Below are 15694 nucleotides of genomic sequence, written 5' to 3'. Positions count from 1 at the left end.
GAATCAGGATAATCAAGGAAAACTCGGAAAGCTGTGACATATTGGCTTAGGGGATACTTGCAAAATCGAAGTAAATAAAGTTACGGTCCTGCGTTCTTGCACGTTCGTATTTGCTGTTACAGATTCGCATTTACACTACAGACTCACAGTAAACGGTCAACAGACAGCCACCTTAAGGAATTCGTCACATGTCCCTCTGTCTTGCCTCTGGAACCTGCCTCTCATCCGTAAGGCCGCGTATCCCACATGCGGCAAATGCGCGCTGTAACGCGTATGGCTCTCCCTCGACCGCGCAATGCACGATTTTTAGCAGCATGCCGCGCATCGACGGCCAATCAGGTGGTCAACGGTGTCTGCGACTGCGTCACGCTTTTGTTTTCTTCCAGCCTCTGGCGCAGTCTGCAGAACGTTGACAGCGTCGTCAGCGCCGATATCTTCAGAGCCAGGAAGCCCTCAGGCGGTTTCCGCACATGTGTACAGCATGTGGGTATGGGCCCTGAGAGCACGCGCGCTCCGTGCACGTACGGATACGATCGCTATACGCCTTTACCTCGTCCTACGCTAAAACAAAGACCCGCAGGAATACAAGCTGTTCTATAAGACAGAAGAAGAAAAGAAGGCCGGTACCTCTCGAAATTAACCTCATGCCACCGACACAAAAAGGGTGAAGACGAAAACAGGCGTAAACGAAAATATAAAGCTTAGTAGTCACGCGTACAGAACTTGTACCGGTGTTAACATTAAATGTAAGATGCATACACATAACGGAATGCACCATCTTGAAATTTTAGTGAACACCTTTTCAGGACTGTGTACTTCGAACACCCCACCCACGCTGACACCACAATAGCGATTAAATGTAGCCAAGACTACAACAGTATATAACTTCCGTTTCAACCGAGAATATACATTCTGAAAATAGGGAATGAAGTGCGTCAGTTCTTCCGTCCGTGGGTCGCGCTTCTCTTGGGTCCCTCCTCTTCAGTTCTCCTTTCGTCAGCCATCAGATCCACTTAGGTACAAACCTAGGGATGACACTAATGTATTGCAAAACTAACGCCGAAGTACAGTGAGGAATACGGTAGCGACTGAGTGAAAAGAACAAAGAGTGGCTACCGATGCGTGGCCCCATTCAAGAAAGGAGCGCAGAGACCGATATAGGCGAAAATGAATAGCGTCATTTGCATCAGTTGTGCTGTTGTTGTTCGCTAACGCAGATGCGACAGAATAGGTGAGCGAGGACGGCAGGATGCATTCTGCATGCGCGTAGTTGGTCGAGATGACCAAAGCATCTCTGCATTTTTTTTTTATATTGTAACCTGGGGAGCTATTCTCGTCAAAAGTAATCCAGCTCGATTACTTTACGTCACGAACTGTTGGGCAGAGCTACCAGAACACGCTCCACTCATAGGCTCCCCTTATTTACCCCCAGCCGGTATCCCTAGCCGTCCCGGCGTCCACCGGCCCATGAACAGTAGGAAGGTCGCGCTTTCCTACGACATGGGGGCGCAATGTACTATACTGAAATAAACGACAGGGGGAAAAGGAGAGAAAAGCGTGGCGCATAGGTGTAAACGTGTATTACAATTAATGTGATGTGGTGATATTCCGTTCACTGTGGAATAACCTTCATGTGCATGGATTGCGAACCATTGCGCATTTCGCCACGTTGGCAGTCAAGTGGCGTCACACTGTAGGCTATGCACTCTTTGCGCACATATCGCACGTCGGCACAAATTTCTCTTTCACGATACAACCTACAACCTTCGAGAACACGCGGAAGGGCGGCCTCGTTGTGATATGGGCACTCCGATAAAGCGCGAAGATTGCAGGATCAAGGGCTCGACTATTGGTTGAGGGCGCGTGACCTACACCTCTGTTCATCACGCCTTCTTCGCGTAACGACCAATGACAGGCGAGGCACAAAGTAATCGAGGTCGACTACTTTGACGAGAATAGGGCCCCAGGGTGTAGAACCGAACCGAAATTTTAATGACGCTGTTGAACCCGAACTGGAGCAGAACCGGAAAAAATAATACGGTTTGCAACGAAATGGTTCGGACATTAAAAAAAGTCAGCAGAGGAGTTCAAGTGCCTCAGTACCCGAACGAGGACGCATTGGTTTCTATATCATGAATTTCGCAAATTTTCCAATCAAACGAGGACGTATAATATGCTTTCAGTGCCTTTTTAACACGCTGAAGCGCAGTTGTCCTTGTGAGCGCCGCGGCTAGTGCCCCACGCACACGCTGCGGCGTCTGCTCTTAAAAGAGGAGGCACCACGCGGACGCTTGTCCAAGCAAACGTCCTCTGCTAGCAACTACTGCATTTTCTGAAAGGCGAGTGGCTTGCCATCGTCCACCGAATGAAGCAGGAATGAAGTAGGCCAGTTGTGTAGCTCTATGGAAGAATATGTGACTAAGCGAGCGCCCAACATTTCCCTTTACATGTGAGCAGTGAAATTTAAACAACTCAAACAGCCGAAGTGGAGGAGCGCACGCAGAGCGGTACGTGTATGATTGGTGGTGGTTTGAAAAAGAAATTTAGTCCTGCTTACTGGTAGCGCAATTGTGTCGTGACACATTGCCTCTGTGTTGTGGATTAACTGGGACACTACTGGTGACCTCGGACAGAGCAAGGCTGGCAGTCTTATTTTCGACATGCTTCAGTACGGTTTCAGATCGATTCACACTGCGAAGGCAGTGTGCCGACTCAGTATCGTCGTCTATGTCAAATAGTGTCCATCTTATTTCGCTTTCTTAAGTGTATCTTGCTCGCACTGTGCGTGTGAAAAAAAAGCAGTGTTGTACGTAACGCCGATACTTTTTTCGGTATCGGAGTGCGGATCACGATACTTTTTTTTTTTAAATCGGCATCGGAAAAGTATTTCCGTTACGAATTTATGGTAACGCGATCTCTGTATCGTTACCAACACTTTTTTAGTGCCTCCCTTTCTTCACCGACCATATTCTTACTCTTATTCAATGTCGCTGGCCCGCCAAGCGCTCAACAAGAAGCCTGTGGGCACCCCTACGCAGAGGAGGACTTTGAGAACCAGCTATTGATAAAAGTGAAGCAAAGTGTCAGAGCTACATATTAAATGTTACTTTTTACTGCAAAACTGTCTTTTCCCAATTTGCTATTATACAAATCGGGTGTTCACATAAGGAAGATTTCTATGTTACATCATCTTCGTATTTCCAACATAAGTATGCGGCAAAGTATCGCTCACTTTTTTTGTAACGGTTGCGGTACTCCATTACTTTAAAAAACAGGTATCGATATCGGTATTTAGATACTTTTTATCGAAGTAACCAGTATTGGTATCGTGATACCGCGTTTCGGTAAAGGGCACAACACTGGAAAAAAGTGATTTTGGGAACAGAGAGTCAGAGAGTAGCAGGACTACACCGCTTCATCAACGTGGACGCAATTTACAAGTTCTCATCCATTCCTCCTTTCTCTCGCTAAAGGGAGTACCTGGCACACTAAAAATGTCAATGCAGACAACAGCAGTAAGCTATTGGCCACGCATTTCTTGATAAAAGCGGTTTTATGTGAGATATAAAACACAAGCGCTGAACCGGTTTGCGAACCGGTTCGATTTTTGCCGCGGCCGAGCCGGAACTGAACCGGCACGAAATCCAAGCAACGCAAACCCGAACCGAACCCGTATTTTTTTGCGGTTCGACACCCTGATTTGTAATCTTGGTTGCGTAGGTGTTGTCTAGTCAGGTCAAGTCGGGATGAAGTTGAGGTTCGAGTTCGGTTAAATGACTGTGCGACAGTAGTCCAGCGAAAACAAGCGCTAGCTAGACAGAGTCACGAGCTTCGACCTCAGTTTCTTGCTCACAATACGCTGTATAAAGAAAAATCAGCTCATTTACACCAGAATGTGGGTTTGGTATTCTTACGTTGTTGGTTCATCCAGGAATATGACAGGTGGGTTGCTGATAAGCTCTTGGGAAATAGCGAGTCGCTTTCGCTGCCCGCCAGAGAGATTTCCCGCTCTCGTGTTCTGGCATTCTTCTATGCCCCAACGCGCCATGGATTCATTTACCTAGAACACATAACTGGAATGTAAGCGAGCGACACAAATCAGGAATTGTGTGCATAGTACATGTCATAAAATAGCAGCATGTTGAATGAATCATTACTTATATTACGTCATTTAATGCACATGCTGCAACATACAGGTACACAAATGCTTTCGTCCTGTCTGTAACTTCTGCTCTTGGCTGGTATGAAATGCTCTGTAACAATCTGCGTGCAAAGTGGCCGCCAAGAATGCACGCAACTTAATTAAGGATGGAATCGGAAAAGGTGCTACAATTCAATCCAGGAAAAGCATGTTCTACAGGCGACTCTTTGCTCGTAGTCCGTCCTTCATACTGTATATATTGTACTGTTGTATTGTATACATCTATTCATATGGCCATATACCGCGATACTATTACTTCATTCGCGAGAAATTGAACTTTCGCAATTGACCTCCAAAATTTGCCAGGTCAACCGCACGTTCTCTTCTGTTTCTTCTTCTTTCATTTTTCTTTTTTACAGGAATAGAGAGCGCATGTCCGATTTAACCCATTCTATTGTAAAATACATTCCCACTTCTTTCGTGATAGCGTTTAACAAATCGCGAAAACCGTCAAGGCGCGCAAATTGTATCAGTTCTCCGTCAACTTAATGCAGGATGCCCTAGCAGGAAAACGGTCACCTGCCCCTTCCTGTTTTCTTCTCGCTCTTCTTTCAGATAACTTCGCGTTGCAACCATGCTGACGTTATCAGCAGCAGCTTGGAAAAGGAAAAGTGGAAGGGCTGGTACATGGCCTCCTCGCATTGCTTCTTTGGGAGAACGTATAGGGTGCCCAGAGTGCCTCAATACTAGCACCCTCTGCGTACACAGAGGGAGCTAGTATTGATGTACCCTAGCAATTCAGCAATTTGCGCGCCTCAAAACAACAGTTTTCGCTTCTTTTTTTTGCCATTACCATTGCATTAATGAACGTATTTTGCAATAGACTGGGGTAAATCCCGCATGCGCTTTCTGCTTCTGTAAAAAAACAAACAAAAAACGTGAGGTTGACTTGACAGATTTCGGAGCTCTAGTGAGAAAATTAAATTTCTCATGAATTAACTTTGATAAAAGTGCTGAAATCTGAAGTGCTGAAGTCTGAAGTCACTGCAAAATCTTCCACGAGGTAAATAGCGTTGACCCCATAATTTTCGGAAAAGTAGATTTTGTATACAATTTTTTATCACGTTCGGGGAAACACCCTGCATACCACGATCACCTGCCGACATGAGCCCTCGGAATGCGGATATTCTTTGACATCGTCGCAAGGCAGCTTTCGCTTGCGTCCATTTTACTGTCTGCGCCGTAACTAGCTGTCCTTTCAAGATGACACTTTGACATCTGAGCTCTCGGCTACTGGAAGTCCCAAAAGCGAAGTTTTTCGAACAAAAACAAATTGTTTTGAATATTACCGGCGAGTGTTTTTCGGGTTTCATCTATTTCGGACAGAGCAGGAAACACGTAACCCTACAGACCAGGAACGATCGCGAAAATATTCCGCGTTGATCGACAGACTACATTCTTCATGACTGCCAGGGAAGGCGTATCATGGTGTGTGATGAGTGCTCCTACGGTACCAGAAATGGGCTCACGTGTCTACGCATTTGCGATAGATGACGTATTCACATATGACGACTACTACTATGACTACATCTACTACATGATTATGATGATGATGATGATGATGATGATAATTCGCGGCTTTACCTCGCGAGACAACTGTGATCATGAGCAACACCACAGTGGTCGGTCTGTGGATTAATTTTTTGCCAGCTGAGGGTTCTTTAGCATGCGTTCAAATCTCGACACGCGCCACACCGTATTTAACGTCGATCGCGAAAGACGGCGTGTTAGGGCCAGTTCTCACTTGACGACGCCCGACGCGGCGTCGTGTGCGGGCGGCGGGTGCGCTGACAGCGCGCACGATTTTCATGTTCCCACCACAGTGGCATTCCGTCGTCCAAAGCAGACGAAAAATCCCTTTCGTGTAGGCCTTTCTGTGTCACCTAATTGGTCGGCAGCTGTCGTTCTCGGCAGCTCCCGCCGACGTCGTGAAAGAAGGCCGGCATGGCAGTATTTTTGGCTCGACGTCTCTCCTCTCCCGACTCCGGAAATGCGCGTCTATTTCCGCCGCCCGCTCACGACGCCGCGTCGGGCGTCGCTAAGCGAGAGCTGGCCCTTACAGAAACTCGTACCCTGCCACCACATTGGTGGCATCCTTTGCTGGGTTCGAACCCGCAACCTAGGGATCAGTAGGCGAACACGCTACCAACTGAGCCATCGAGACACGTACAGGTCACGATGGTAATCAATATGTGAAGGTAAGGAATTCTGCTTACTATGGTCAGTTTTTCTCTGCTCCGAATGAATGGCATTCGAAGTTCGACACTCATCATGAGCGATTCCTTCACTGTGAGTTCCGGAAGGAGACAGTCATCCTGCATAACGTAGCAGCTCTGCTTGTTGAAGAGCTGAGTGTCCCGCACCCAGCCATTGACTTGAACTTCACCGTCGTAACCTTTCTCTCTATGGAGGATATGCAGAGTAATAAGTCGCCAATAATGATGTTACCAACGTCACTGCGGCTGAGGCATGCGTGGTATACAAATACAGACACATCGATCACATTTTTATCCGTTGATGAAGCAGAAATGGTAATTAAGCATTATTGTACGAGGAGCGTTCAAGAAGTTCTAGCCTAACATAAAAGCCAGAACTCTAGGACCAAACACTTTATGTTTTCGCACCCCCTCCCCCTGAACATCAATGCACTTCACACATCGCTTTTCAAGTTCTCCTATAACTAAAGGCGGGACCCCATAGCACGCGACAAGCAACTACCGATAACAACAGATCTAACCGGCTCCTTCCTACCTACAAGTTCGAAATTTCACTTTAATGAAGTTGACTTGCCACCCAACGCTGTTGCCCACCACCTCTGTCCATCGTTCGCTCCTGACACATTCTGCCAAGTCTAGCAGATTGTGGCAAGCGACAGGCAACGCTCTTTGGCGACACGCTACAATCTACTTCAAGTAGATGCAAGATTCTGAAGCCGCGACATAGCTTCCTTGTCGCTTGAGTCGGGACGCCGCCTCCGATTTTGTCGCTTGTCGTGTTATGGGGTTCAGCCTCAAAGCTGGTCCACACTGCTGCATTTACGATTGCGCTTACGGTGAATCGTCGCCATGGCAACATAGGGCTCCGCTCTCCGCAAACGCGCTACGTAAGCAGAACGAAAGGAGTCGAGCCAACTTATTCTCGACGCTATAGTACCGCAATCGCACGCCAAGTGCTCAATAGGAGGCGAGGATATAGCGCATGCGCACTGTATACGTAGGGTGCTCACGGGAGCGCGAGGAGCACACGACATCTGCGACGTTTCCTTTTACCCTAGAGGGTGCGTGGTGAACGGCGAGCGTTTATTGGAGGAGCGTAACGCACTGATGTGAACGGGGACTACGACAGCGGCAACGTGAACCCGTTCCGCTATGAAAAGCACGTAAACGCAAGCTTTGGACGCGAACGTAAAACGCAGCAGTGTGAGCAACTTTTTGTTGCGCCCTTTGAAAGTTCAACTGCCTCTTTGTGCTCATCATCATCAAGAAATCGCTGTTCTCGAAGGTGCTTCTTCAAATGTCGAAACAGAAAGAAGTCACTGGGGTTAAGAATAGCCTGGGTGGTTGGCGATTTCGAACCTATATTCCTGTATACAGCGTCTTGTTCAACGTGGGACGTGTGGGCTGGAGAGCAAGCCTCCCCCAGGATGGCTAACATTCCCTAACCCTTAATGAAGAAGAAGAAGATGAAGCAGCATTTTTTTTGTACGAGTTTTTCCAGGGCGTTTTGCTTTTATGGCCTCACGCAACCGAACCAACACTTGGGCATAATAGGTCCCTGTTTTGGGTAGTGGGGTAGGTAATCAACCAGCAGAACACTATCCGCCAAAAAAAATTTCATCATGACCTTTCCCGCAGAGGCTGTCTTTAATTTTGCTGCGGAGCAGGTATTTTGTGCTTCCAAGTCATGCTATATTACTTGCTCTCTGAGTCCCACAGGTAGATCCAGGTTTCATCTCCAGTCCCCAACCGCTCGTTAAAGCAGCTCTTGTCAGCGTTCATTATGGCTAACATTTCATGACAACATTCCACTCGATTTTTCTTCATTTCAGGTGTCAATATTTTAGACCCAACAGGAACAGCCTTGGACAAATGCAAATGTTCGTGCAAGATCGTTTCTACGGACCCAGTACTAACGCCCCGTTCCGGAGCAACCTGAAGAACCATCACACGGCTATTGCTCACACAACCATGTCTTCTGTTTTGCGGCACATATCCTCAGTGAGGACCTCAACTGGGCGAGCGACTGGTTCGTGGGACGTCTTCCAAATACTTCCTGCCAAGCCTAAACAAAGCTGCTCTTTCGTCAAAAATGCGACGACGCCGGCACGACACTTGCTGCTGTGCTTCGCTTCAGCCATTGTGGGAAGCTAACGGAAGGGCGTGTTCCTTTTGAAGGACAATGCACCTCCTTACAAAGCAAGCAAGACAATGCAGGTTCTGAAGGACTTGCGATTTGAATGTATTGAACGTCCCTCGCACTTGCGCTTCCGGTCAAGAGATCCATCGAGTCAGTAGATCCAACCGGTCACGTAACAGGCGAATCAAAAGATCCAAAGCGTCAAGAGATCCAACCGGTCAAAGCGGTCAGGTACTCGTCAGGATTCCCGACAGAAAAGAAAGTCTATCCCTTACCATGTTCATTGCAGAACGATCACGCTGTACGTAGTATTAAAGGTCAGCTCCGGAGGAAACTCACTGCCACGGATTACAACAAAAACTCGCAGGCACAAAGGTTGATGCCTACTGAATGTACTTCCAAAATAGTTTCGGCGAATACCCTGTATTTACTGCGAAATCTGTTTTTTGGTTTGCCGTCCGATCGTCCGCTTGAACAGCTGACGTCACGCTCAGCTTTCGCTTTGGCTCCTCTTGGCTTGTTTGCTGGCTCGCAGTTTCGCAATCGCCAGCAATCACAACTCGTCAGGCTGAAAGCGAAATCGAGAGTCGTGTACGTGTGGGCACCTTTCTCCGCGTCTTAATTTGATCATCTTTTTACTCCGGCTAGTCAGTACACACACTTTGTGAGAGATGCAGCGTGAGTGAATTGTGAGAATGCCGTGCTTCTCGCAGTACGAGCAGGTACGCTACTAAGAAAGATGTTTCGTGCCAGGTTCCCAGTTGATATTGTGCGTGATTGAGTGGTACGAAACCAGTGGTTGAGTGCTCTGAACTTATCAAGGCAACTGTCGTGTGTGCTCGAAGCATTTTGCATCAGAATGTTACGAGGTCGTTCACCTGACGGCCGATTTGGACTGTAAAAGCCGCTGGAAAGGGATGCGGCACCTGCCTCGTTCGACGACAGCAAAGAGGACCAAAGTTGAGGGTAAGTGTCCGCACGAACTTGCACTATGGCTTGCACACAATGTAAACATGTGAACGACAAATATGGGACTGCTAAACCCTATAATCCGCGGTTGTATGTAAAACTACGCAGTTTCTCAGAGAAGCTGGTTGAGAAATTACATGAGTTTGGAGAAGTCTGAGCTTGGGTACAGGGAAGACAAAACAGTCACAGCAGCTGAAATCAGCAACAACTTAGGAGTTCCTGTTTTGAGACACTCTGTGTCTGTCTGGGCTTCTGTGTGATCACATTCAGCCTTTTCCCAACCATGGAACCACACCATATCCTGCATACATGGTAGCATATTGTTGTTCCTCTTTAAAAGCCGGGCTGTGTCTGTGAGTGCTGCGTATTCAAGTTGTAATGTAAAGTTATTACGTGCCAGAAATTCCATTCTGTTCTTCTATACTAATGAAGTTGACTCCAGCAACTGAGTACCTTGACCAGCAAGGGATGACGATCAGCATGCTCGTCACAGATTAGCAGAAATAGGTGAAGTCATGAGAAAGGCTCATCTACCTGTGAATCATCGTTTTGACACATGGCACATCGCAAGACGGCCACATTTGCTTTGTAGCACACCGTCATAACACATGTATGCTGTCCATTGGTTGACAACATATTTCCTATTAGAAGGGGTATAGCTGGGGCAAGCTATGCTGTCAACATTGTTGATCACATTTTGTAGCTCTTAAATATGTAGATGCTTTTTTGCACTTTTCCTAACAATATTAGCCTTAACAGGTATAGTTACAATTTCTGCTTCTCCTTTCTCAGGCCCCAGGAAAGAGGTACATACAGCAGCACTGGTGAAGCAACGTCTGGTGCTACAATAATGGTGCCACAGTATCGTGAACATGTACATGTGTGCGCACATGGACAAGCAATGATAATGGCAACCTGTTTCCGGTAAAATGGCTCATGATACTCTGGCATGTCATGGATATTTGGATCATAACGTTGCTTCACGTATTCATGAGCATCAAAGTCACCATGTAAGATGTGCACACCAAGACACTGGGAAGCTGATTTGGCCCCACGAAGGTGATTTACATTATTTCAAGCTAGCAGCGATTACTAAGCAACTCTCTTGCATTCCTCACTTACAGAAACTGGAACATTCGAACTGTTGTAGGGGATAGTGGGTGTACTTCCCCTTCTGAAGGACATCCCGCCATTGTGTGCACTAAAAGTTTCCTTGTCTCAGTGCTGTTACTTGGTCATGTATCTAAGTATGTCATGGTAAGTATGTCATGTATCACTTCCACCTTATCTGTGTGCCACATATTGTATCTACACATAAGGAATGTGTGTGAGAAAACTACTGAAACAGAGAATTGCATTGCTTCTTTACTGCACAGGCCTATTCTGTCTGTTTTAGGAATTCTAATAATGCTAATTTTCATGTCAGGGTATGTCCAGGGGCTTTCTGGTGCTCTGCTCGATCTCTGTGGACGATAGCTGTTCATGAGCCCCCGAACAGAAGGAAGAGACTACACAAGGGGTGCTCACCGCAAGAGTTACAGTGAATGAGTAAACGCTAACAACTCTGCAAGGCATTAAATGCAAGTCGACAGCAGAAGGGCTTCAGCTAACATGTACAAACAGTCGCATACCTAGGATTTTTAGTTTTTGGCATTTCATTCACCATTAATCGGTGGCTTCTGTAGAAGCGTAGGGGATGGGGAAACAAACACAAGATTTTGGAGCACACAGTAAATGGTACTCCATGTTCCTTAGCCATTTTTACTACATGAAGTGCCATGGAAAAATCAAAGGGGTTGGGACGCTTACATAGACGTGGTTTGTTACATCATGGGTGCATCATGCATTGCGCTCCATAATGCTGATCAATCTGTTTTTTTTTTCACGTGTCATACTTCGCGAGATAAAAGCTCTCGAACAGATGCCTGACTAACACACGAATGTCAAGGACCTCAGAGATACAGCCAATTCCACTGATAGCCCTGAGGTCTGTGACGTCAGAGGTGCTTGAGTTTTGCTATTCAAGGTGCCCCTTTTCTACGCTCTATTCCAACCTTGGTTTGTAAAACACACATTGGTACGAAGAAGCTTTTATGTTCATGTGGGATGGTGGTGTTGCAATCCCTTTCACTGGTTTGTGGGGAGTCACCTGATCCTGCACTGAAGACTTACCACAGAACACCTGAACTGACACCTGTGTTCTGTCCATCTTGCAGTGTGCTTGTTTACCTGTTGCGAGGGATTATGGGGGGAGTCAGATAGTTTTATGATCTCTGTGTATTCAATAAAATTATGGTCTATTCAGTGTTACGTGTAAAATTACAGTATCTGTGGAATGTGTGGAGTTGTGCATTGATTCAAGAAGTAAATCCGCTCCTGAAACCAGCATGCAGATCCAGATGTAATACTGGTGTCTTTCACATATGGAAGCAACTCATCTTCATTTCTTTTCTCTTTTTTTTTGTGGTTGATTAATGTGATGGCTCATGGCTGCACTGCACTAGTAAACCAGCCGAAATAAGGTGCAAGATATCCCTGATAATTACACTTGCATGGTGTCCTTGTACTGTGCAGTGTATTTTTGTATTCGTTTATTTTTTCCTTCCTTTATAAGCCACGTATGCCCTCATGTAAGTAACTTGTTCTTGTATCTGGTGCTTGCTCTCTCGACAGTGTAAAGTTTCGGCAAATACGTTCATCGCGAATCTGCACTAAGGTAGTCATTCAAGCCCAATTCTTACGCATGTAGTACCTGCAGCGTGTATACGATAACATGGCGTTGCCAAACACAATTCGTTCACCCGGTTATAATGCCAAGAAATGAGATTACTGCTCCTGTAACGTCAAACGCCAGGTATTCGAGAGTGAGAAAGATATGCGCAAGTGATGCAGCAGTGGCGAGCCGTAACTACAAGAGAGTCTTCAATTAAGCGATGAATTGACTTACTTTATCAAAGACACCTACAATGCGAATAAAAATCTATTTCGTATGTAGGCGTAGCACAGTTCCGTTGACAATATACGTGACGTTCATTGCGTTCTTAGCCAGTCTGCCGCTGGCCGGAACGCGACAGCATAATTGCACGAATCCTAACTGCACAAGTGGTATCAACAGCGTGTTTTAGCATTGGCAGATCATCCCAAATATTAAAAAAAAACGATGTGATCAAGAAGCCTACGTCGATCGAGCAGACGCTCCCTGCCACCATCGCCTGTTTACATTCCCGTATGCTCCGTAGAGAGGGAGGGAAGTCTTGAAGAACACTGATATCACTTACGTCGGCGATATAGACCGCGTGAACAGCTGCCGTCATAAAAATGGCGGCCCCCATGTCTGTTTCGAAATGGTTAATTTACGATTATTTAAAATATGGGGCAGTTTTGTGGAAATGAAGGGTGCTTTCAGACACAGTTCGATATGGGCTTCCAGAATATTGTTACAGTTTCAAGAAGTCAAGGTATCTCCGGAGCTGACCTTTAAGTTAGGAAGTAATATACCCGGTAACAGTGAAGACTTTTCGGTGTTTTCTCTCTCCTTACCACACACGCACAAAAAAAAAATCCTGAGGTTGTGCTGTAGGCAGTGTTTTACCCGCTACTCGAAAAAGGTAGCGTAATACCGATACGCGCTACCTGAGCAAAAAGTAACGAAATTCCGATATCGTTACACGTTTCTAAAAGTAGCGGAATACCGCTACCGTTACCCGTAAAAAGTAACGCGATACTTCATGCGCTACTTTTTAGGAAAGAAACGAACAGCATCGTTGATAACGTAGTTCAAACGTCTCAAAATAATGAATAAAACAATAAAATAATATCTCAAAATAAGAAATCACGTAGGTCGCATGAAGGCTAGAATTTGCAAAACCGTTCTTACAGATTTACTAAAGACGCTTTGGTAGATATCCCGCATACCGTTTTCTGTTCCCCTCAAGCAAATAAGGCACAGAGCAAGCCTACTGCTAAAAAGCTCTACAGGTTTGTTACAAAAAGAACTGAGCTTGCCCGGAACGAGAAGTTAGTAAACATACCTTGGTGTGCCTTTTCAAATTGGACTTTAACTTCCTTGACGCACAGATAAGCTTTCCCACCGAGGCGCATAAATGACATCTGAACACCACCGCTACCGTTTCCTTTTTCCTCCTTATACTCAAAGGTGCTTGCTGTAGCAGGCCATGGTCCCTCCATTGCAGCGGACAGGAAATGGCAACACTCAAGTACCTATGCGTACGTGGTGCAATGTCATGTGGACGCAACCCATGACTCAGCAGCAGCTCCATGACTCATAGCTAGCCGGGACGGCTCCACAATGCAGTAGGAGTGACCTCAGTTTGCGGACAACTCCAGCCGTACACGGAATCACTAAGAAGGTTAATCCCAAATAGGGAACAGGTTGAGGGCACGGCCTCTTTGTAAGATAACGACCTCTGTGCCCTCGTTTCAGGCTATGTGCCCGGTCATCGCAGAATGGGCCGTGATATTGGGCAGCTTGTTCGAAGGGCAGGCAGAGTGGAGGCCTCATGATAGGTCGAAGTGGAGTTGTCGCGAACCGGAGATCGGGAAGTAGCAGTTGCGCTCAAAGATTGCGCTACTGCAAATTTGTAACGGAAATACTTCTTACGCTACCTATTTAAAAAAGTAGCGCGATCCCTACTCCGCTACCGAAAAAAGTAACGGATACGGTAGCGCCGCTACTAGTAACGGCGCTACGTACAACACTGGCTGTAGGTTACGGCGGCGAGTCCCCCTTTTGCCTTTGCACGTCTATGTCCATTGCCCCTAGCGCCGTAACACGCTATGGCAGAACAGATGCTTGTTGCCAAGAATATTGAGCTCAACTTACAAAAAAAAAAAAAAACGTAGGCTGCTTATCCTTGTCGCGTTCTTTCCATTGGCCCCCACCCTTATCACGTTATTCTATTCTTTTACTGACCGTGCGGGAAAGTACAGCCCGACTGTGCTTTCCAGTCAACATTGATCTGTCACGTTCATTGACCTCAACCCCAAAATGCAGGGTATACTGCTGGACTCAGAGTTGACTTTGTACTTTTGTGTCCATTGGCGCAGCCGTCCCCACGTTATGGCAGAACTGAAGTTTGTTACCAATTATAATGGGCCCAGCCGCAAAGTGCCGCAGTCTTTGCCCTTTTGTGGACGGCGAAAAAAAAAAAAAACAGATGTTCGGGCATATGAAGCTATCTTTCGTACCCTGAGAGAGTCCATGATCAGACGGTTCCGCCATGTAGAACGTCCGTCCACAACCGCGACTTGGCTCTTCGACTACGAGCCTGCTGTGATACGAGAAGTGTTTGAATAACCAACGTGTTTGAAACAGCAGCCGGCCCAGCCAACGTGAGTGTACGTAGTCAACGCTAACTGCAGAAATAATCTTTAACACAAAGCGCGGTCAAAAAAAAAAAAAAAAAAATGACAGCACTCCTATAAATCATGTGTTACAAACAGGTTGATCTTACTGCAACCACCTGTTTTTAACACAAATGACATAGGAGAACTGTCGGCTTTTCTTTGACTGCGCTATGTGTTACAAAGTAAGTAACTAAGTCAATAAAAATGAGATGTTGATTTGCCACCTGCATTTGTATCAGTGCCAGATTTACAGTGGTGGGGGCCCCCGGGCACTGTGCTGTGGGGGTTCCCTCGTGTATTCTATGTCTACCCAATGTGTTATTCGGGGTCGATATGCGCGGACGGAGAACACATTTTTATCAAGTTTCCATTTCAGGGATGCGTTTCAGGCATGCAAAACAGATTTCCGTTGGACAAGACCTTTTCTAGTGAGGGCCCCTTTGTGGTGGGGTCCCAGGGGCAAGTGCCCCGTCTGCCTCCCCCCCCTTAAATCCTGCACTGATTTGTATTCTATTTATGCCGCACGTAAAACGAGTCCCTCGTATTTCGATACCAGTAATTTCTGCTTAGCGATATTTGAGTTAACGACATAACACGGGTCAAAAGATCCAAGCCTGGCGAACTTTCAGACGAGTCAAGAGATCCAACCGGGTCAAGAGATCCATCGGTGGATCTTTTGACACGATTGATCTCTTGACGTGGAATCGCACTTGTTGGATCTTGCCACATCTGACTATTTTTCGTTTTGAAACCTCGGAAAAAAAATTGTTTTTGAAAGGAAAGAGATTCTCAAAGGACTAG

The 15694-nt window shown here is 46.3% G+C and overlaps 1 protein-coding gene across 6 annotated transcripts in view; it reads right to left on the bottom strand.

The window, feature by feature from the left end:
* LOC135385840 (ATP-binding cassette sub-family G member 1-like) overlaps positions 1-15694 on the bottom strand; it is a 97798-nt gene that overhangs the window by 23880 nt on the left and 58224 nt on the right. For all 6 annotated transcript variants that reach the window (XM_064615406.1, XM_064615403.1, XM_064615405.1 and 3 more), the window contains 2 exons: positions 6418-6604; positions 3915-4060 (listed from right to left, as the gene is read on the bottom strand). In XM_064615406.1, coding sequence (XP_064471476.1) covers positions 3915-4060; positions 6418-6604 — 333 coding nt within the window. The remainder of the gene's footprint in view (positions 1-3914; positions 4061-6417; positions 6605-15694) is intronic.

Source organism: Ornithodoros turicata, chromosome 2 (assembly GCF_037126465.1).
Source record: "Ornithodoros turicata isolate Travis chromosome 2, ASM3712646v1, whole genome shotgun sequence".
NCBI lineage: Eukaryota > Metazoa > Arthropoda > Arachnida > Ixodida > Argasidae > Ornithodoros > Ornithodoros turicata.
This window is presented reverse-complemented; position numbering and strand designations above follow the sequence as displayed.